General features: G+C 45.3%; 1 protein-coding gene across 4 annotated transcripts in view; it reads left to right on the top strand.

Moving 5' to 3' along the window:
- LOC110502101 (diacylglycerol kinase beta) overlaps window positions 1–21,876 on the top strand; it is a 140,634-nt gene extending 118,758 nt beyond the window's left edge. For all 4 annotated transcript variants that reach the window (XR_016490636.1, XR_016490637.1, XM_090216108.1 and 1 more), the window contains 4 exons: window positions 618–819; window positions 15,006–15,126; window positions 16,160–16,220; window positions 16,689–21,876. Coding sequence is in view for 2 of the 4 variants with exons in the window: in XM_090216108.1 (XP_090072234.1) it covers window positions 618–819; window positions 15,006–15,126; window positions 16,160–16,220; window positions 16,689–16,787 (483 nt within the window). In the remaining 2 variants the exon portion in view is untranslated. The remainder of the gene's footprint in view (window positions 1–617; window positions 820–15,005; window positions 15,127–16,159; window positions 16,221–16,688) is intronic.
- Window positions 21,877–23,931: the final 2,055 nt, after the last annotated feature.

Raw genomic sequence — 23,931 nt, 5'->3', positions numbered from 1 at the left:
GTTCTCTGTCTCAGTTCTCTTTCTCAGTTCTGTCCCAGTTCTCTGTCTCAGTTCTCTGTCTCAGTTCTCTGTCTCAGTTCTCTGTCTCAGTTCTCAGTCTCAGTTCTCTGTCTCAGTTCTCTGTCTCAGTTCTCTGTCTCAGTTCTCTGTCTCAGTTCTCTGTCTCAGTTCTCCGTCTCAGTTCTCTGTCTCAGTTCTCTGTCTCAGTTCTCTGTCTCAGTTCTTTGTCTCAGTTCTCCGTCTCAGTTCTGTGTCTCAGTTCTCTGTCTCAGTTCTCTGTCTCAGTTCTCTGTCTCAGTTCTCAGTCTCTGTCTCAGTTCTCAGTCTCAGTTCTCTGTCTCAGTTCTCTGACTCAGTTCTCTGACTCAGTTCTCTGACTCAGTTCTCTGACTCAGTTCTCTGTCTCAGTTCTCTGTCTCAGTTCTCTGTCTCAGTTCTCTGTCTCAGCCATTGTCTCAAGTCTTCGTACGTAGTCTCTCTCTCTCTACTCTCTCTCTCTCTCTCTCTATCCCCTCTCTCTCTCTACTCTCTCTCTCAACCCCCCTCTCTCTCCCTGTCACGCTTTCTACCTCTCGTTCTCTACCTCTCTCTTTATCTCTGTCTCTCCGTCCCCCAAGTGTGACGGTATCATCCTGGACCTCAGCAGCACGTCATTGGAAGGCATCGCCGTCCTCAACATACCCAGCATGCACGGCGGCTCCAACCTGTGGGGAGAGACCAAGAAAAGGCGGAACTACAACCGCATGAGCAGGAAGGTTCCGGATAGGATGCCCTCCAGTACCATCATCGATATAAAGGAGCTCAAGTTCTGTGTTCAGGGTGAGTCAACTACCCCCCCCCCCCCACCCCCCTCCACCCCCCCCACCCCACACACACACACACACACACACACACATACACAACACCAGTATGATGTACCCTCTTCACAGTATTGTGAACTTTTAACATTATCCTTTTCAACACAGTTCCATTAACTATGGTGGATGCGTAACCAGGCCAGTTCAGTACAGCTTGGTTTGGCTCCGCTTTGATTGGTTTAGCTCAGTAGTGGGAAAGCCCTACGGTGTGAAGTGGGACCCGTTCTGGCCTCGCCAATATGTCACCACTATATAACTTTAATAATTATTTCCATCCCTGATTTCAGACATTAGGATTTGGTGTAATGTTTTTCTATGGGTGTCAAAGGATCCATTGTGTCTGATTGGTCTGCCATTTCTTGACCATACAGAGTAAGTTCCTGTGTTCTATGCCAAACATTATGTCATTTGCACACTTAAGGAAGTCTTGTGTTCCCTTCCCTCTGCTCCCTAGCCCAGACTTGTCATATGGAACAAGTTAGCCTACATTTTCTGTTGAAGCTTGGCTGTGAGAGACTTACTAAACAGTCCTAGTGCCATATCACCTACTAAACAGTCCTAGTGCCATATCACTTACTAAACAGTCCTAGAGCCATATCACTTACTAAACAGTCCTAGGGCCATATTGTAAGTGTTTCATACTGCAACAATGTCCCCCACCAGCCAGCGGCAAGAAGAATGTCAGCTCTCTGTGGTATCGCACAGGTGACGCTGTAACCCTCAATGAGTTATGAGCATCCTCTCTCTCCCAGAGGACATTGGGGGAGTTACACACACACGCACACTGAGGACGAGCTGCACTTGCAGGACTGGTGCCCGCTGGCCTAGGTCGGTGACGAGCAGCTGTTTTTGGTTACTATGAATTAACCTCCAAAACTGAACATTGAGCACTAAAACAGACTCAGATGCTGGGCTGCTGAATGCTGCTGGGCTAGCAGGTCTGTTTAATTATGGGCTAGCCATAATTATGACTTTGTGGCTGTGGTAACTAGCGACAACCCAGATTCCGTGTCGTCTCTTCATTACATTCTTCCTGTCTGTGACGCTGTAGCTCTTCCTCATCTGTCTCCCTCTCTTTCATCCGTCCTCTCTCTTTATTCCTTAACCACCCTGCCTCTGTGCTTCTCATTTGACTGAACTAGTGGGAATCCTGTTTCCATGGAGACCGTCTGGCTCCACTGAACAAGCAAGAAAAAAAGAAAGAGAGGCTGCTGCCAGCTGTGTGACTCATCATATTTGTATTTATTTAACCTTTATTTAACTAGGCAAGTCAGTTAAGAAGAATTCTTATTTACAATGACGGCCTAGGAACAGTAGGCTAACTGCCTTGTTCAGAGGCAGAACAGATTTTTATCTTCAACTGCCCTCCAGGCAGCCTTCGCTGTTCTCTGCCCTTCAGCACTACCGTATTGTAACATACTGTATAGTACTGTACACTCTGACGTTGTCAACCTCCCACCCAGCCCCTCACCAGACCGCTTCACCAACCATCAACACTGTCTGTCCTGTCTGAGGCCAACGCCCAGCCCCTGTCCTGGCACAGCAACTTGTTCTAACATCTTCTAGTCCAAAGGTTCTCCAACAAGAGGACATTCTGTCCATATGCTGCCTGTAGTATTTATAGCCTGAGAAAACAGAGGATAGGATATATTTATCCACAAACACACACACACATACACATCAGTGGAGGCTCCTCAGAAGAGGAAGGGGAGGACCATCCTCCTCAGTTAATTTCATAAAAGTCAAAATAGTGAAACGTTTAAAAAGTTCTCCTTTTTAGATAAAACTGTACTAAATATATTCACGTCACCAAATAATTGTTTAAAACACACAGCTAGCTTCTGTCCTCTGGCTACATTGACATAGGAGGCTCATAGTTCTCACCCTCTTCCATTGACTTACACAGTAATTATGACAACTTTCAGAGGACGTCCTCCAACCTATCAAAACACTTGCAGCATGAACTGATATGTTGTCCACCCAGTCAATTCATTTCTGACACCGGGACCCACCAGTGTAACTGCTAAACTGCTTTCTGACTGTACGCTGCACTGCATGATTGTAGCGGGTTTACTAACGAGTTAGTTTTACTAGCCATGTTGACTATGACGTAAGACAACATGTAGGCTGTGTGTAGCGGTTAGCGGTCCTGATGTGAAAGTTTGGCTTGGAAAGGTTTTTTCGCCTGGTCACAGACAGCTGATGTTTGTGCACTGAAGTCCACAAGCGAATGGAAAAGGTGAGAGGAAGAGTTGAAGGTTGAAGGAATTCAATTAAATATACAGCGAGCAAAGTGGTCATGCTGTTTTTATGTGGCTGCTATGAAAGTGAACTGTTTGTGTGTTGTCAGGGGTGTATTGATTCCGCTGATTCTGTTGAAAAAAGTTTCTTAAACGGAAGCAAAAGGAGCAAAACAGGGATAAACATACCTATATTGCAACTGTTGGACTAATGCTTACACCCTACATCAGCTAGATGCAGGCAAGAGTGTGCAAGGCGGTATTGAATGTGTCACTGTTACCTTGATTACCCCAAAATTCTCTCGACCTGTGCACCTACAGTACCTTGTAAACTTTCATTCATAGGCTAGGTTCTAGCAACCTCAGGATGGGTAGAGGGAAGATTCGAGTATAATTTGGAAGCCTAAACTTTTCGATGTTCCATTAAGCTGGGTCAGTGGAATATGAATGACAGTCATCCAATATGCTGTTATATAGAAACAAGACCATGCTCATCAAAGAAGGTCCTAATATTCCCTCGCCTTAAACGGCACCGCCCACCACTGACACACATGTACACACATATGCTCAAGAGGGTACTGAGTGACAACCCTGTCCCCCCTGTCCCTTCTCAGGTGCATGCAGACACACTCACATAAACAGTGTATATGAATGTATCTCACACAATGCCATAGGGACCGTGAGCACAGTAGCTTTTGTTGTTGTTGTGGGGACTATGGTGTGCAACTTTGGTAATTGACGTGAAGACATTTCCGCACAACATTTCCTTCTCAGATAGTTGTCCCCCACGATGAAATTGGGAAGGGGACTGTGGATCTGCCTCTGTCCGTCTGTAAGTTTGTTCGTTACGTACGTTAGTCACATACCTACCTCAAATACGTTATTATTATCTATCCTGATGCCTAGTCACTTTACCCTGCCTTCATGTACATACCTACCTCAAATACGTTATTATTGTCTATCTTGATGCCTAGTCACTTTACCCTGCCTTCATGTACATATCTACCTCAAATACCTTATTATTATCTATCCTGATGTCTAGTCACTTTACCCTGCCTTCATGTACATGTCTACCTCAAATACGTTATTATTATCTATCCTGATGCCTAGTCACTTTACCCTGCCTTCATGTACATATCTACCTCAAATACCTTGTTATTATCTATCCTGATGCCTAGTCACTTTACCCTGCCTTCATGTACATATCTACCTCAAATACCTTGTTATTATCTATCCTGATGCCTAGTCACTTTACCCTGCCTTCATGTACATATCTACCTCAAATACTTCATTATTATCTATCCTGATGCCTAGTCACTTTACCCTGCCTTCATGTACATATCTACCTAAAATACCTTGTTATTATCTATCCTGATGTCTAGTCACTTTACCCTGCCTTCATGTACATATCTACCTCAAATACCTTGTTATTATCTATCCTGATGCCTAGTCACTTTACCCTGCCTTCATGTACATACCTACCTCAAATACCTCATTATTATCTATCCTGATGCCTAGTCACTTTACCCTGCCTTCATGTACCCATCTACCTCAAATACCTTGTTATTATATATCCTGATGCCTAGTCACTTTCCCCTGCCTTCATGTACCCATCTACCTCAAATACCTCATTATTATCTATCCTGATGCCTAGTCATTTTACTCTTCTTTAATGTACATACCTACCTCATATACCACATACCCCTGCACATTGATCTGCTACTCTCTGTTAGGGTGTGGCCGGGGGAGGCCATCATTGTAAATAAGAATTTGTTCTTAACTGACTTGCCTCGTTAAATGAAGGTTAAATACATATAAATAAATATAGCTCCATTCTTGTGTATTTTATTGTCCCCCACGATGAAATTGGGGAGGGGACTGGATCTGTCTCTGTCCTAATGTCTGTACGTTAATCACACAGCACTGACCCAATTTTCACAAAACTTGCCATAGAGGTCCGTCAGTTACAAAACTACACTGAATGGCCCAAGGCAGGGGCTTATAGTAATTAACTGAAATGTGTTAGATGTCTCAATTGGTCCAAGGTGAGGCGACATGTTCACTGTTGCCTTGTTTGTGTTGTGGCTTGTGAAGTATGTCATTGGAGTTGTATTTCATCCATAACATCTTATCATTGGTGATGTCCCACCTGCATTTTTGACTCCTGAACACTGCAACAGTGAACACAGCCATGGCTCCTTATACTAACCTAACCACCATCTGGCATCCTTGGCCCTTTTCTGGTCTCTGAAAGATCAATATCATTAAATGTCAAGCAGTGTTTGTTTGCCTCTGGCACATTAATTAACAGTGCTTTTACGCTGTCCAGTCATGATGTACCTTTAAAGGATCTGCCTTGCTTGCTATTTGCTTCACGCTCACAGCCTTGTGTGTTTATGCCTAATTGTTTTGCATGAGCGTCTGTTTGTGTGTGTGAGGATGTGGGTGTGGGGAGTTTTGCATTTTCAATGTTTTCTGGGTATATGCAATTTATGGTTATTGCGATTTACTCTGCAGCACTGCGTTTGAATTTATTTTGCATGAATGTCAGTGTGTGTGTGTGTGTGTGTGTGTGTGTGTGTGTGTGTGTGTGTGTGTGTGTGTGTGTGTGTGTGTGTGTGTGTGTAAAATACCGTAAGGTCCCGTGCCTTATAATGCCACAAATACCCATCTGTCTGCTCTCTGTTGCCACTTTCTCAGCAGAGAGAGAATGATGTGTCACATTTTCTGGTCCATCCAGACAAATAATCTATTTCCTCTTCCTCTGAGTGAGTGACGTCATATGAACGGTGACAGTCTAGTGAGTCCAGCCGTTGTGGTTTCATCTCACTGTGATATTCTAAATAATGTCATAGAATTGAAAGAAGACAACTTTTTCTTGATCACAAAAAGGCTAAATAATTTCAAGCTTAAAGCTGAAGTTGTCACAAGTTTGAACATACTGTATTTGAATGGCGTTTCTGTCGTCAGTTAAATGAAATAGTGTTGATATAGTACTGTCACAAGTATGATAATATTTATTTTACAGTTATTAGATGTGAAATGTTATAGCAAGTCATTTATAATTTGATTATCGCTATATTCAGAAAGCATTTCAGTCATATCAATCCCTATTGCCCCACTTTTGTTGAATAACTCACAAAATTCTATATTATTTGTCATATTTACATAATATTTGTACACTGTACTTGACCTTGTGTCCTCAAAAGTGAGAACACCTCAGCAATTTTTTATTTTTTTAAATTACCAGAAATGTGAGTTCCAGAACTTTCTAAAACGATGCAACATTACCAGTTATTGTTTATGGCCATTTCATGAAAATGAGTTAAGTTTGGGTATGTCCAGTCAGGCGGAAATCTACATTTTGCCCTATCAATAATCTAAATTACACATCATCACTCCAGAGTGATCTGTTCATTCAATTTGTAATCTATGACATTTGTGATTTGGATCATTTTTCAAAAAGTAGTTTGGATGTTTCAAAGTAACTCCAGTTAAGTAAACTACACTGAGTGTACAACACATTAGGAACACCTTCCTCATATTGAGTTGCACCCACTTTTGCCCTCAGAACAGCCTCAGTTCGTTGGGGCATGGACTCTACAAGGTGTTGAAAGCATTCCACAGGGACGCTGGCCCGTGTTGACTCAGTTGTGTCAAGTTGGCTGAATGTCCTTTGGGTGGTGGACCATTCTTTCTTGTTCTAGATAACACCTTTTTTTCTAAGAGTCAAGCCAGCTCGAGTAACAAAGCAAGGAAGGATAGTGATGACAATGTAAAATACTGTCTCAGTCTGTAGTCAGGGGTTAGTTACTGCTACTGCTGTTGATGACGAGGAAATTGATAATGGTCAGAGGAGGGGAGGTACTGAAGGTTCCTTTAGGACAGGGGTAGAAAGACAGGGGTAGAAAGGGGTAGAAAGCATCCATCTCTCTCTCTCTCTCTCTCTCTCTCTCTCTCTCTCTCTCTCTCTCTCTCTCTCTCTCTCTCTCTCTCTCTCTCTCTCTCTCTCTCTCTCTCTCTCTCTCTCTCTCTCTCTCTCTCTCTCTCTCTCTCTCTCTCTCTCTCTCTCTCTCTCTCTCTCTCTCTCTCTCTCTCTCTCTCTCTCTCTCTCTCTCTCTCTCTCTCTCTCTCTATATATATATATATATATATATATATATATATATATATATATATATATATATATATATATATATATATAGCTATCGCCCTCTCTCTCTGTCTGTGTGTGTGTGTTGTAGAGCTGTACCATTGCAGGTTAAAGCCGGGCCAGGTTCCAACAACCTCTCCCTTCAGGAGTCCTCTCCGCCCTCCCTCCCCCTTAACACATTCTGGTTAGAGTCACACCCTGGCCGTAGTGTGGGCTATTTCAGGGCACTGCCATCCAGGAACAGGTCATTGTTTTTACTCTCACACAGCTAAAACAGAATGGTTTATTTTTTATTTCCCCCTGTGTTGTTTGCGATGACAGAAATAGACTAAACTATAATAAAATCAGTCACCCAGCGAGGATTGTGGGAAGAGCTATGGCATCCTGGCACATACTTTCAACTGTCAAGAACGTCTGGTTCAATAAGCCAATCTTTCCTATAGGAGAATATGAGAAACTTTGTAAGTGTCCCTTATATCCGAAGAGTTGGACGGTCAACCAGGTTTTTTTCCCATGAGAACTGTCATGAGAAATGAAAGTGTTGTTTCTGAATAGCATAAGAACAAAAATTCTGAGCATTTTGACAAGCTCTGCATAAAGCGTTAGAGAGTGTGAATATTCTTATGTTAAAAAGCATGTGTTACGGGAACACAAACTGTCTAAATATACTGTATGTGAGAAAGGACAGAGAGGAGTTAATAATCATTATGTATCTGTCTCCATGGTAGCATTCCTCTGTACACTGTCAGTGGGCCAAGCAGGCCACACCCGCTCACACACCTTTACCATCCACTCACCTTCCCTTTACTGCAGTAACAGTTACACAGTGTCGTCTAGTTCCTCTTAACCAGCTGTCCTTACTCCGACCTCCTCTCCGGACTCCACTCCGGACTCCACTTGGGCCTCATCTCCGGACTCCACTCCAGCCTCCTCTCCGGCTTCCCCTCCGGTCTCCACTCCGGTGTCCACTCCGGCCTCCTCTCCGGCCTCCATTCTGGCCTCCTCTCCGGCCTCCACTCTGATCTCCACCACGGCCTCCTCTCCGGCCTCCACTCTGGCACCCTCTCCGGGTCTCCACTCCGATCTCCTCTCTGGCCTCCTCTACGGCCTCCACTCTGGCCTCCTCTCCAGCCTCCTCTCCGGCCTCCTCTCCAGCCTCCACTCTGGCCTCTCCGGCCTCCATTCTGGCCTCCACTCTGGCCTCCTCTCCGGCCTCCACTCTGATCTCCACCACGGCCTCCTCTCTGGCCTCCACTCTGGCCTCCTGTCCGGGTCTCCACTCCGATCTCCTCTCTGGCCTCCTCTCCGGCCTCCACTCTGAACTCCACCATGGCCTCCACTCTGGCCTCCTCTCCGGCCTCCTCTCCGGCCTCCATTCTGGCCTCCACTCTGGTCTCCTCTCCGGCCTCCACTCTGATCTCCACCACGTCCTCCTCTCCGGCCTCCACTCTGGCCTCCACTCCGGGCCTCCACTCCGATCTCCTCTCTGGCCTCCTCTCCGGCCTCCTCTCCGGCCTCCACTCTGGCCTCCTCTCCGGGTCTCCACTCCGATCTCCTCTCTGGCCTCCTCTACGGCCTGCACTCTGACCTCCTCTCCAGCCTCCACTCCGGGTCTCCACTCCGATCTCCTCTCTGGCCTCCTCTCCGGCCTCCACTCTGAACTCCACCATGGCCTCCACTCTGGCCTCCTCTCCGGGTCTCCACTCCGATCTCCTCTCTGGCCTCCTCTATGGCCTCCATTCCGGCCTCCTCTCCGGGCTCCATTCCAGTTTCCACTCCAGTCGGACTGTCGGACTGTGTCAGGAGCTAGGGGATGGAGGAAGGAAACACACCCTGGATTATAAATACATAAACAGGGTAATTATTGGAACACATACTGCAGGTAGGGCTACTGTAGGGGGCAGTACTATCAAAGCAGTTGTGTATCAAAAAAATTCATTTAGAAAACTATTGAACTGGTATGGGAGAATAGCAGGACTGGTTGCCACGGACTGACTACAAACATCAAACATTATTTTGTATGACTGCTATACCCGTCGTGTTTGTGTGACAGCCCATGGCACGGCAGGAGAGCCAATCCAGTTTGGCCAGCTACCCGCCATCCATCCCACAATGCACTGGGTGTCTGTGTTATGTAAGAGGCTGATCTGCTCTACTGTTAGTGATACTGGGTGGACATCTCTCTCTCTCTATCTTTCTCTTTCTGTCATACATTTCTCAGGGACTATAGGGAGCTGTGGTCTAAAGTTACATAATACATAAAGTTACATAATACATATCAATATGTATTACATTTGTATAACATTTTCAAACATTGCAATTCGTCTCAAAAGACATCATATTCATGATTAGGACATTTATATCCAGATAATCTGTATAGAGAAAGTTATAGTAGGTTGAATCACAGGAGGGTGGTGAGGGGAGGACGGCCCATAATAATGGCTGGAATGGATTTAATGGAATGGAATGAAACCACACTGATTCTCAATCAGCTACCCTGATCCTCAACACTGGGACCCCTCAGGGGTGTGTACTTAGTCCCCTCCTGTACTCCCTGTTCACCCACGACTCCTTCACCATCATTAAGTGGTAGGCCTGATCACCGACAACGATGAGACAGCCTATAGGGAGGAGGTCAGAGAACAGGCAGTGTGGTTGCCAGGACAACAACCTCTCCCTCAATGTGAGCAAGACAAAGGAGCTGATCGTGGACTACAGGAAAAGGCGGGCCGAACAGGCCCCTATTAACATTGACGGGGCTGTAGTGGAGCAGGTTGAGAGTTTCATGTTCCTTGGTGTCCACATCATCAATGAACTATCATGGTCCAAACACACCAAGACAGTCGTGAAGAGGGCACAACAAAACCTTTTCCCCCTCAGGAGACTGAAAAGATTTGGCATGGGTCCCCAGATCCTCCAAAAGTTTAACAGCTACACCATCGATAGTATCCTGACCAGTGTCATCACCGCCTGGTATGGCAACTGCTCAGCATCTGACCATAAGGCGCTACAGAGGGTAGTGCGTACAGCCCAGTACATCACTGGGGCCAAGCTTCCAGCCATCCAGGACCTATATAATAAGCGGGGTCAGAGGAAAGCCCATAAAATTGTCAGAAACTCCAGTCACCCTAGTCATAGACTGTTTTCTCTGCTACTACATGGCAAGCACCAAGTCTAAGACCAAAAGGCTCCTTAACAGCTTCTACCCCCAATCCATAAGACTGCTGAACAATTAATCAACTGGCCACCGGACTATTACATTGACCCCCCCCCTCCGTTTGCTCTGTACTCTGCTGCTACTCGCAGTTTATTATCTATGCATAGTCGTTTCACCCCTACCTACATGTACAAATTACCTCTAACCTGTACCCCCGCACACTGACTCGGTACCGGTACCCCCTGTTTTACTTTAGTCTACTTGATAAATATTTTCTTAACTCTTCTTGAACTGCACTGTTGGTTAAGGGCTTGTAAACAAGCATTTCATGTTAAGGTCTACACTGTTGGTTAAGGGCTTGTAAACAAGCATTTCATGTTAAGGTCTACACTTGTACTCGGTGCGTGTGACAAATACAGTTTGATTTGATTTATTCCATTTCAGCCATTACTATGAGCCCAATCTCACAATGAATCATAGTGTCATTAGTCACGGTGTTATAGTGCCACTTGTCACAGTGTTATAGTGTCACTAGTCATGGTGTTATAGTGTCACTAGTCGCCACTAATCCAGGGCTCTTCATGCCCAGGTTGCTCTTAATGGATCTCAATCCTATTATTCTTTATGTGAAAAACTATATTGTTAGAGGCAGAGGATCCCTATGGGGCAGAGGATACCTATGAGGCCCTATTCCCTACGTAGTGCACTACTATTCCCTATGGGTCCTGGTCAAAAGTAGTGCACTATATAGGGAATAGGGTGCCATTTGGGACACACCCAGAGAGAGCTCTTCTCTCCCTTTCTGCTCATACACCTGTCTCTGTGTCTCTGTAGGTGTCACGACTTCCTCCAAAGTTGGTCCCTCTCCTTGTTCGTTTGGCGGTCGACGTCACCGGCTTTCTAGTCGCTACCGATCCATGTTTCATTTTTATTTGGTTTTGTCTTCATTATACACACCTGATTTCTATTACATGAATTATGTTCCTTATTTAACCCTCTGGCTTCCCTCTCTGTTTTGTGCGTTATTGTTGTCATGTGGGTTCGTGTTCTTGTGCTTTGGATTTTTGTGTTTTCCGTGTTGGAATATTATTCTTCATTTTTGAGTAAACTGTCGGACTCTACCTTTCTCCATTCACCAACACCCTCACAGTAGGAGCCTGTAAATGTCACTACTTCCGCCGAAGTTGGTCCCTCTCCTTGTTCGGGCAGCGTTCTGCGGTCAAAGTCAACGACCTTCTAGCCATCGCTGATCCTCTTCTCATTTTCCTTTGGTTTTGTCTTCCATCACACCTGGTTCCAATCCCATCAATTACATGTTGTGTATTTAACCCGCTGTTCCCCCTCATGTCCTTGTTGGAGATTGTTTATTGTAGTGCTTGTGCTCGTCTGTCCTGGTGTGAGTCGGGTTATGGACCCATTATTTGATTGTTCTGTTTTCCTGTGGGTTTTTTGTTATTAAACTGAGCCGTTTGGAAACACAGTTTTTGCTCTCCTGCGTCTGACTTCTCTGCCGCCAGTACGCACCCCTTACAGAATCACCGACCAGGACACGAGGGGAAACAGAGGGTTAAATACACAACATGTAATTGATGGGATTGGAACCAGGTGTGATGGAAGACAAAACCAAAGGAAAATGAAAAGAGGATCAGCGATGGCTAGAAGGTCGGTGACTTCGACAAGGAGAGGGACCAACTTCGGCGGAAGTCGTGACATTAAATAAGCAGTTACACACCGGAGAGAGGAGAGGGCTGTCCATATAGTCCGAGAGTTTAGTTAGGACGCGTCCGTGGTGCTCCAGTCTAGTCACCTGGGTGGGTGGAAGGATGAGGCACTGGCTGACAAATGTACCACCGCCGCTGGGATGCCCTGGGCTGAGATGACAGCCACGGACCAGGGAAACAGGCAGAGGGAGGGGTTTTTTGTATTTAGGAAGGTTTCTTATTCTCTGACTGGTTTAGGATGGTTCCCCCTGATGCGATAGATTTAGAATAGGTTCCCCTGCTCCAATTGATTTAGGATGGTTCCCCCTGATCTGGCTGATTAAGGACTGTGTGTTCTTGACTGATCAGTGGTCCTGGGCATATATCCTGGGCACAGCGGCACAGGGGGGAAAGGGTAGTGGCTACAGGGCTATTTGTTCCCATTTGTCCTTATGGCAGCACCTCTATTCTCAAATCAATCAGTTATTCTCTGTGTCAGATACTTGTGTCTCAGCCCACACATCATTTTAGATGTGTAGAAAGAACTGAATCCACAATATGTATTCAGGATGACTCACCCTCAAAACTAAAGTTGAAGCAGAAGTGCATTAAGCATCACATTTCACTGTAGGCTTGCACTTTGTGTATGTACAGTATACCGTATCTGAATGATACTCTACTGCTCTTTTGCTTTCTCCCCATATGTAGTGTGTCAGGCTGTGGAGCCAGTATATTCACTTACTGTGTATTACCCTCAGTGACTTTGAACGTTTCCCCCATCACTCATCTGACATTTGCTGTAAAATTGTCAACTAAAATCTTAGAGTTTGAGTGACTCACTGACTAACTTATCTCTGTATAAACTTTAACAGCATCGAGCGTGAAGCACAAAATGAAAACATTGTTTAATTCCCTTCTTTTATGTTCTATTCAGCTATACACCTGTTATGTTACGGGTCTGTTTGACCCGGTACAGTTAGTACAACAAACACAGAAAGCACAGTAATTAAAGGAGAATGTCTCCTTTCAGTTGTTCTTTTCCCTGGGTTGATAGCCAAAAAGTAATATATCTGTCCGATTGTTTGTGATCCAATGTCGTAAATTTAAATTTGTCAAAACTCAGTTGTAGCTCAACTTCAGACCAGTGTTCAGTGTTGCTCAGCCCCTGAGCATCATGAGGAAATCCTATTTATCTAATAGCTAAGTGATTGGCATGGTCACACCATTCCTGTGTAGAAAGCAGCTTGTTTCTAGGACATTCCGTTTAAGAGTTAGAAAAGATCAAGAGTCAAATTGCGGGTCAAATTGACTTCAGATCATTGTTGCTCAGCCTCTGAGCCTCACAGGGACATCATATATGTGATCATCATGGTTTCACCATCCCTGTGCAGAACGCAGCTGGTTTCTAGGACACACCATTCAAAAGCTATATAGACCAAGGTCAAGATCAAATTGACCCAGAACATCAAGGATGTCACTTTTCTTGTACCGGGTAGTGTGTTTTTTGTTATTTCCGCCTTCCCACCTACACCAATGTAGAGAATCAGTGGGTGGCCCCACCAGTACTCAAACCTGGGTCTAGCAACTGTCAAGTCAACACCTTAGCCATTATGCCAGGTGGTCCCTACCTCTTAACCAGCTGAGCAGCACCTCAGAGCGGCTCCCACTGACATACCTGATTAGCCGGGGATGAGAGAGAGAGAGAGAGAGAGATGCATTTCCTGACAAAATGTGAAAAATATAAAACAATTAGAGAGTCATTTCCCCAAATTTTAAACCTTTATTCAAGGTTTCAAAGACCTCTCTGATGAGAGTAAGCTACCCGTTCTGTTGGGGGAGGACGCAGAGAGCTGTAGGTTGGCAGCGCTCTACATTGATGCCTGCCATAAGTTGAGGAACATGTACTCTATTGTATGCTTATTGTTATTGTTCAATGTATGGTTATTTTGATCTTGTTTATTGTTGTTACTGTTGTCCCGTTGACACATTTTTTTCATATAGTAAATATGTACATTGTTACGTCATTCCGAGAGAGAGAGAGAGAGAGAGAGAGAGAGAGAGAGAGAGAGAGAGAGAGAGAGAGAGAGAGAGAGAGAGAGAGAGAGAGAGAGAGAGAGAGAGAGAGAGAGAGAGAGAGAGAGAGAGAGAGAGAGAGAGAGAGAGAGAGAGAGAGAGAGAGAGAGAGAGAGAGAGAGAGAGAGAGAGAGACAGAGAGACAGAGAGACAGAGAGACAGAGAGACAGAGAGAGATTTTGGAGGGTACAAAGTGGAGGAAGAAGATATGTCTGAATGGTTGAAAAATCTATTTAAATTGTATGTGGACATTCAATTTCCTGGGTTCTTTACAGTGATGTAGTGAAGAGTATACGCAGGTATACTGGCTTTCCTCCCCCCCCATTCGGCATTGTGTTTACTCATTTCTTAATCCAAACTGATGCGTATCAAAGTAGTGTAGTGGAGATATTCGGCGTAAATAATTGGCTTATCCAAACTCATGTGAATAACTGCAAATGTTACATTTAAGAACAGCCAATAACAAAATAATATGTAGGAGAACAGTGGCTGAAATGGCTCTGATTGGCTGGTCATTTAGAACTTTACTTTGCTTCGATCATAGATTTTCTTTCTTGGCTATTTGCTTTATAAAGGCATTCATAATATCCTTTGGCTATCTCACGTTTTGGAACAAAGGTATATAACGCTGTGTTTTCTTTAAACCAGAGGATGAATATAAATAATTGCCACAATCAAAATGTTCTACGGTGTGTCCTGTCTTTAGCTGTTCTAGCGCCCTACTAAATCTCTTCAAAACTCGTCACCGCGCTCTACTATGTTCTTTCTCTGCTGAGACAGTATTAACTGATGACTTTCGCTCTCTCTCTCTCTCTCTCTCTAAAGACCTGAGTGACCAGTTGCTAGAGGTGGTGGGTCTGGAGGGCGCCATGGAGATGGGGAAGATCTACTCAGGCCTGAAGAGTGCAGGTCGCAGACTGGCCCAATGTGCTAACGTTACCATCAGGTCAGGGTCCTTACTGCTATCCCTTCTGTCCCTCCGTTCATTCCTTCATCCATCCCTCCAACCATTCATCCAACCATCCCTCCCTCCACCACCCATTCCTTTCTGTCTATGTCACCAAAACCAGAGTTGAGTCCTGTAGACAGAGGTGTCTCCTGATCCCTTCTCTTCCTCAGTCCATGAGCCCCTGACTGTGTCCAGTAAACCAGACCTTTGGCCAGCTGACATTCATTACAGCCACAGATAGACTGGCAATCATTGGCTGACAAATTAGCTTTCTCACAGGTCTGAATGCACAGTCAAAGGCCAATTTGGATATGCCAACCAACCAATCTGTTTTAGAAAAGTGGAATTAGTTCCCATGTTTTTGTTGCTCTAGCAAGACTCGCTCCATTAAACATCCACAGTAAGCCCAGTTACAGTACCGTTTACAGGGGACGCAGTCAAAGCTATCCCCTCACTTGTTTCACCCTACCCTTAATATTTTCCAAAACCAGAATTAAAAGAGCATTCATCATAGTCATTCTCCCATACTGAGTTTCCCGGTGAGGTATGCATGAAAGGCTTAAACTAACTTTGTGTGTGTGTGTGTGTGTGTGTGTGTGTGAAAGAGAGAGTTAGTTTAGAGACTGGGGTCCTGAGAGGGCCTGTCTGGGAACAGGACTCGTGGGAACAAAGACATCAGTGTATGGCTATGGTCCTGCTGTGGGAGGGGTGAGATGGACAGTATGTATGGGAATCTCTGGTCCTGGGGTGGGAGGGATGAGATGGACAGTGTGTATGGGAATCTCTGGTCCTGGAATGGGATGGACAGTGTGTATGGGAATCTCTGGTCCTGGGGTGGGAGGGATGAGACAGACAGAGTGTATGGGAATCTCTGGTCCTGGGTTGGGAGGGATGGGATGGACTGTGTGTGATCTGTACCTCCGAGGTGTGTGTGATCTGATTCTTGACACTCTATCTCTATACTCTATCCCGTACCCCCCTCTCTCTCTCTCTCTCTCCTCTCTGTGTCTCTTGCGCTCTCATTCCACAGGACGTCCAGGCTGCTGCCCATGCAGATCGATGGGGAACCTTGGATGCAGCCCCCATGTACGGTGAGAGAGACCCACCACACAAACTAACCTCACGCTACACCTCCACCTTCCTCTCTTCCTGCTTCCTATGCCTTTTCAATCTCAGCGCCTCATCCTCCTATACGCAGTAGGACCTGGGGGGTGAGACTGAGCTGAGGCACTGTGTTCTGTGTACTGTCCTTTATTGGTTATTTGGATTTCAAGGTCAGATACTTGCTCTGAAAAGTGACACTTCAATCTGCTGGGTAGCATTAAAACCTTGCTATTTCTTAAGCAGGAAGTGACAGTGAAATAACACTGTGTATCTGGTAAATATGTCAAGTGTTTAGAAGTAGAAAAGAAAGTGCAGACTTCTGGACACTTGGCATGTCCTCCTACAGATGAAGGCATTTTGCTGAAATGTGATGGTTTTGATGATAAAACATGGATATTCTAAAGCAAACTTCCATTGCTGAATATCTTTTTATTTTGTCCCTCCTCACCTTCCAGATCAATATCACACATAAGAACCAGGTTCCCATGCTACTGGGGCCTCCTCAGAAGACCCCCTTCTTCTTCTTCAAGAGACGCAGCAGGAGTCGGGACTGAGTGAGGAGGACACTTCAAACTCCCCCATCTTCACACAAACACAACCCCTCGGCCCCTCCAACACCAACTGATGACTGGACTGGTGAACTGTTCCCCATGGAGGAACTGGACCTTGGGAGAGGAGAGGAGGTGTAGAGGAGAGGAGGTGTGGAGGGGATCATTTGGAGAAGGAGAGGATATTCTTAAAAGAGGAAAACAACTCAATAGACATTGCCCCTTGGACCTATGGCACCACTTCAGAATGAACCAACTTTTTCTCAGTGTAATGACCACTTCCTGTGTGTCCATGTTCTAGCTTCTAGAACTTCCTGTTAACTTTGAACTCTGACCCTGCCACTGGCCCACTAGCTCAGTTAACCCAGGCTCCAGACCCAGCTTCAGCCCAAACCCACCAGTACTGACACACTGCCTTGGCAAAACACAGTCCCAACCAACATATAGGTTCATTTAGGGATACTGCCATGATCCTCAAAGGGAGGGATAGAGAGATGGAGGGATAAAGAAACATAAAGAGAGAGAGAGAAACAGAAGTGGGGTAGAAGGGGAGACAGACAGACAGGAAGGAAAGAAAAGAGTAGAAGAGAAGGAGTGAGGGATGGGATGATCGATACAGCAGATGAAAGTAAGGTGTGTGTGTGTGTGTGTGTGTGTGTGTGTGTGTTCCCCTCTCTTTGAGGAACCCGTTGAATAATGAATCAGAGCTTGTAGAGTATTCACTCCAGTGTCTTTCCACGACGCCAGAACACTGCACACTGCCTGAGACATGAAACAGAAAGAGGACATCTATAATTGACTGCTTTGTTTATGCTTGACGGTGACAGCAGGGCAGAATCCACAGCAACAGTGGCCTGGGAAGCATGGGAAACTCAAACTAACATGTAGGGATTTTTTCCCCCCATCATCTTGGCCCACAACAAGCATGTTTAGACTAGAATTTGAAGAATATCAATGGCGTCAGGGGGAAAGGGAAGTCAAAGTGTTTTTATCTCACCATCTTCACTAAGTTACTCAGGGCCATTGGTCTGTCCAGACGGATTCGTGGAACAGAACTCAGTGTAGAGGGGAGACAAGGTAGAGAGGACCTGACTTCCCTATTACTGTAGAGACAGAGATCACTGAGAGCAGAGATAAGCCCTGTGTCCCGATCAGAAAAGCCCAGTAGGACAGCATTAGGAACAGAGCCCAGTGTAGAGGGAGAGGAGACTGAAGGGGGTATGTTAGGTCCTTACTGTAATGTGTTAGGACAGCTTTAGATTGAATCAACAAGCCTCACCCAGAAACAGATGTCCCAGAGGACACTTTTAGAGGGTTAGAGATTGAAATGGATCCAGCTAGCTAGAGATAGAATAACAGCCTGACTCCCCCAGGCCTGAGGGGTCTGATTTACCATAGCTTGGACTGGACCTAAATTTAACCTGCTATTTCAGGAGGATCTACACTGTGAAGCACTATTCCTAATTACGGTGTGAAAACATCAGCTCGCTGTCCAAGAGTGCAAAACCCAGGGGCCTGACTGAAAATGGTGGGTGTAATTCCATTCATGTTTGTTGCTGGACCGTACCATTCAGGCAACAGGAAGACATGTTATCAATTCAAATGTGCTGAACTGAAAATGACTCTTAAAATCAAACCGAATGGCAAGAGCTGAACAGGCAAGAAAACAGTGAGGCAGAGATAGTGTGGCAGCTACTACGATATACCCTTATAGTACTGTCCCAACAATAGTAGCCAACTATATATGTGCAGACACAGTATTTGTATATTGTGGAAATAGGTGTGGTGCACATGAATGTGTTTTTTAATGATATATTATTAGTGTAGAGTTTGAGACTATAGAAGAGCACAGATCAGTGTTCTTTAGTGGGTCACTTCAATGACTCAGTCTGGGGCTGATACACAAAACATCCTCTCTGGCACCATAGCACCCTCGTACCCTAGGATTTATTTTATTTTATTTTTTATTTAACCTTTATTTAAACTAGGCAAGTCAGTTAAAAACAAATTCTTATTTACAATGACGGCCTACCCCGGCCAAACACTGGACCAATTGTGCACCGCCCTATGTAGGATGTAAGGGTTAGGGTGCATGGCACAGGGGGGTGAGAGTGAAGTGAGCCAGCATTCAACACTGAGTGTTTGTCCCAAATGGCACCCTATTCCCTATTCAGTGCACTACTTTTGACTGGCGTGAATCACAAACTGTCATTGTATGCCGGTGATCTTCTGTTGTTTATTTCGAACCCTCACAGTACAGTCCTCACGGTTATAGATACATGGGATATGAATTCGGCAAGATCTCTGGTTACAAGCCAAACCTGAACAAGTGAATGACACAGTATGTAGCGCAATTTTGATGGAATTCCCTTTAAAATGACCAAGGGCCCCTTCACCTACCTTGGCATAACAATGACCATCAGCTACAATGACTTGCTCAGGTTCAACTTCAAACCACTACTAGGACTTACCAAACAAGACATTTCACCATTGTCCACGCTGCCAATCTCCCTCGCAGGCCGCATTCATTGACCCCATAGGGCTCTGGTCAAAAGTAGTGCACTGAATAGGGAATAGGGTACCATTAGGACTGACCCTGAGCTCCTCTTACGGGGCGAGGCTTTGATGTCTTCGGCCCTAAATCCCTTTAAAACCACACTGAGCCGGGACTATCATGTCTAGGACCCACTAAAACAGAGCCACATGTCCAATGACCATGGAGTAGAAGTAAAACAGTCCCAAATGGCACCCTAGTCCTTATATAGTGCACTACTTTGGACCAGAACCCTATCAAAAGTATTGCACTATATAGGAACAGGGTGCCATTTGAGACGTAGACTTTATCTCTATGGACCACAGGGTCTGTCTGACCCTGCAACACCTCTAACCAGTACATACAGGCAACATTTCAATGACCACATCACCTCTACTATCATAACATAGAGTTGTCGGCCAATGGTCATTGGATATCGGGGCTCATTTTAGTCTTTATGGAGCCTGGATTGAGGCGACTCAGTGAGATGTGTGCATGTTTACATATCACTTTTCATTTACGGGAAATGATTTTCAATTTTAACTGTTATAATTATGTGTATATAGATATTTGTTTATATATTTTATCTGAAGTTACACCACCGCATGCCTGCTGAAACAAATGAGACAAAGAAATGTCTGTCTGCTTGAGGAGAGACCACGCTGATTGTTGCAACCCCCTCCTTCAAGCTATGACCTGTCCTGCTGTCGGGTCACATTAGCTGTTCAACCCCCCCAACTTATCCATTGCTTAAAAACCCATGACCTTGTGTGTTTATTTGTTGTGTTTCCCCATTGGTAGCTAGCATAGCATGTTGGTAATTCTGTGCTAGAACAGGACAGTGTTGGTTTGTCTTAGGTCAAAAGGAGAGAGACTTCCCAGGAGACATGTCCACTATGGCTGCCATTTTGTGACTCATCGTCAGAAGATGGAACGGGGATGCGGACACAGAACTCAGAACTCTTACCTATCAGACTATTAATCCTCAATGTTTGTGTCACTCAGTCACCACTCATCTCCAATCCGGTCATCAGAAAATGATCAATAGCCTTAACTAACAAACAAACACACACGGTGTCTCTAGTGCATTTTCTGCCAGGACACAACAACGACGGGACACTGACGAAGAAGAAGTTAGTAAAAAGAACAATGATAATGAACTCTCTGTCTCTGTTGCAATAACCCACTGCCATCACTAACCAGCTGCCCGATCCATAACCATCACTGCCTATCGGGATGGGTCCCCTCCACCCACTTCTAAGAGGATTTGGTTTAGCCCAGGTTGTCAACAACCACTGTTGAATGTGGCCTCTGGCCATCATAGAAACACCAGGGAGGAATGGACTGAGGCCATCCATTATCATGTTGACAGACAGTGGTTGCATCCTAAATGGCATCCTATTCCCAATTAAGTGCACTACTTTTGACCGGAGCACTTTGTGGGCCCTGGTCAAAAGTAGTGGACTATAGGGAATAGGGTGCCATTTGAGTCGCCCTCCATGTTGCAGCAGGGATTTCTATGTACTGCACCTCAGCCACTGTTATAGCCATAAGTGTGTGTCTGTGTCCATGTACATGGTGATCATGATGTGCCTCTGCCTCTGAGGTGACCTAGAGGAGGGCTATATCAAAGAAACTAATAATGATGATAGTATACACAGTCTATTACAATTAGGATTGTTTAATTTTCCACCATTACATATCCACACTCTTCCACTGAATTGAGACAACCAGATGCATAAAAGGGCTCCAAGCATGTCATTTAGAATATGGCCAATACATTGCTGCATTTTATGCAGTATACCAGTTTGGATAATTGAAATGGAGCCAAAGATGGTCCTCATCACCATCCTCCCCATGTGAAACTATTGTCCCCTTGTCTCCACTGTCCCTCCTGACCATGGTCTTGTCAACCTTCAGAGACTCACAGAGGCAGTGAGGTTTATCGTGCTGTCACTGTTGTTGGTGTCGTCCTATTCTTAGGCCTGGACAGATTAACTAACAGTATTGAGTGACACTAGTGGCCGGGACAGATGCAGTCGGGCTAGAGCCATGCATACAGTTTATATCATTCCCGAGTGTGATGTTCTACATGTGTGTTAAAACCCATGGGCCTGTTGTGTTTACCATAGAAATAGCATAGCAACATGATTGGTAAACTCATGGGTACACTCAAAATGGCTGCCAGTCCACTCATTATGGCATCATTGACTTGAATGGGGAGGCCCCGTTCTGTGGTGTTTACTCCCTCAGGGTCAATGTATGTACAGTATGTATGTATGTATGTATGTATGTATGTATTTGTGTGTGTGTGTGTGTGTGTATGTGTGTGTGTATATGTATGTATGTATGTAGCTGTCCATATGCCTGTAGCGCCCGGCGAGGGTCAGGGGCAGACTGTGACAGTAGACCCTGTGATTGGACAAAAAGAAGATATTATCATATATTCTCATCGTCTGCCCTAGCTGGGTTTATCATCTGTTTGTTGCCCTCGCCGTTGTGTTTGTTAGCTGTATGTTGGACAAAAGAATAATCAAATAAACAAAGAGGATGAATATGCTATGCACTCTGTTGGGTTATATTTGGTGATATGGTCCAATGAGATGTCTGTTCTTAGATTTTTTATTTATTTATTAGCATCTCCATTAGCCGACGCCAATGGCGACAGCTAGTTCTGTTCTCCACAACATTGCCACACACAGACACACACACAGCTGGTTCTGTCTTCTACTGAAATTGATTGGAGTTAAATTGAATCAGACATCGTTTAACTTTTATGTTAATAATTAAAAAACATAAAAGCTCCGAGTGGCCCAGCGGTCTAAGGCACTGCATCTCAGTGCTTGAGGCATCACTACCGTCGGCAGGTAGCAACAGGTAGCCTGGCGGGTAGGAGTGTTGGACCTTTCGGTTGCTGGATCGAATCCCCGAGCTGACAAGGTATAAATCTGTTAACGCCGAAGATGTGGATGTCAATTAAGGCAGCCCCCTGCACCTCTCTGATTCAGAGGGGTTGGGTTAAATGCAGAAGACACATTTCAGCTGAATGCATTCAGTTGTACAACTGACTAGGTATCCTGCATTTCCCTTACAGACCCTGGTTCAATCCTGGGCTGTATCACAACTGGCTTTGATCGGGAGTCCCATAGGGCGGTGCACAATTGGCCCAGCGTGGTTAGGGGAGGGTTTGGCCGGGGTAGGTTGTCATTGTAAATGAAGAATTTGTTCTTAATTGACTTGCCTAGTTAAATGAAGGTTAAATACAACTACTAAATGTTGATGATAAGGAGTGGCAGGAGGAATGAGGTTTCCACACAGGGCACTCATCATGATCACGGAGACCAATATTATTCTGTATCTTTATTGTGAACAATGCAATGTCAAACTCTAAGAACTTGTTTCTGTTGTGAAGCAGAGGTACTACTAAAATGACTTTATCTATATTGAAACATAGATACAGTGGGAAATGCATAGGCTGCAGACACACTAACGAACACACCCATAGCACTGTCTCAGTCAGATGGAGTGAAGAGAGAAGGATGTCACTTTAATGGGATTGAATGAACAAACAGCAGAAGGTCCATGTCCCCCGCACCCATGACACACTACTCCTTCCAACCCATCTCCTCTAGCCGTACTCCTTACCCTCAGGTCCTTCCCACCCACCCCCTCTAGCCGTACTCCTTACCCTCAGGTCCTTCCCACCCACCCCCTCTAGCCGTACTCCTTACCCTCAGGTCCTTCCCACTCACCCCCTCTAGCCGTAGTCCTTACCCTCAGGTCCTTCCCACCCACCCCCTCTAGCCGTACTCCTTACCCTCAGGTCCTTCCCACCCACCCCCTCTAGCCATGCTCCTTACCCTCAGGTCCTTCCCACCCACCCCCTCTAGCCGTACTCCTTACCCTCAGGTCCTTCCCACCCACCCCCTGTAGCCATGCTCCTTACCCTCAGGTCCTTCCCAACCACCCCCTGTAGCCATGCTCCTTACCCTCAGGTCCTTCCCAACCACCCCCTGTAGCCGTGCTCCTTACCCTCAGGTCTTGGGCCCACACACACGCACGCAAAGGTTGTCCCAGCCCACCATAAAATTCAGCTTTGTTTTGCCTATGCCTGAGATATGAGGCCTAGAGCCAAATATACCCAAACTTAACATGTTTACTTTCCACTTACACCCTTCTTAAGAGTTATGAAGACTTAATGTTTATTCCTACGCAACCCCATACTGTGCCCTCACCTTCAGTTAATCCCTAAAATACAAGCACTTGCACTGAGAACCCCAAACTATCTAATAAAATCTAATGCAAAGAACGCTGGGCTATTCCTTTGTCATGAGGAGTGTATGCATGAACATATGGAGAGCCCTCTCCTCTCTCCGGTGTGTAATTGCTTATTTACAGGCTCCTACAGAGACACTGAGACAGGTGTTTGAGCAGAAAGGGAGAGAAGAGCTCTCTCTGGGTGTGTCCTAAATGGCACTCTATTCCCAGTATATTGCACTACTTTTGACCAGAGCCCAGTTACCTGTAAGTGCCCGTAGTGTTAGCCATGGTGTTACCTGTGGTGTTACCCTTGGTAAGGACTCTGAAAATTCAGAAATCTATGCTTCAAGATTGTTT

Source organism: Oncorhynchus mykiss, chromosome 22 (assembly GCF_057628025.1).
Source record: "Oncorhynchus mykiss isolate SJ-2025 chromosome 22, ASM5762802v1, whole genome shotgun sequence".
Lineage (NCBI taxonomy): Eukaryota > Metazoa > Chordata > Actinopteri > Salmoniformes > Salmonidae > Oncorhynchus > Oncorhynchus mykiss.
Note: the sequence above shows the minus strand (reverse complement) of the source record. Positions and strands in the feature narration are given on the sequence as shown.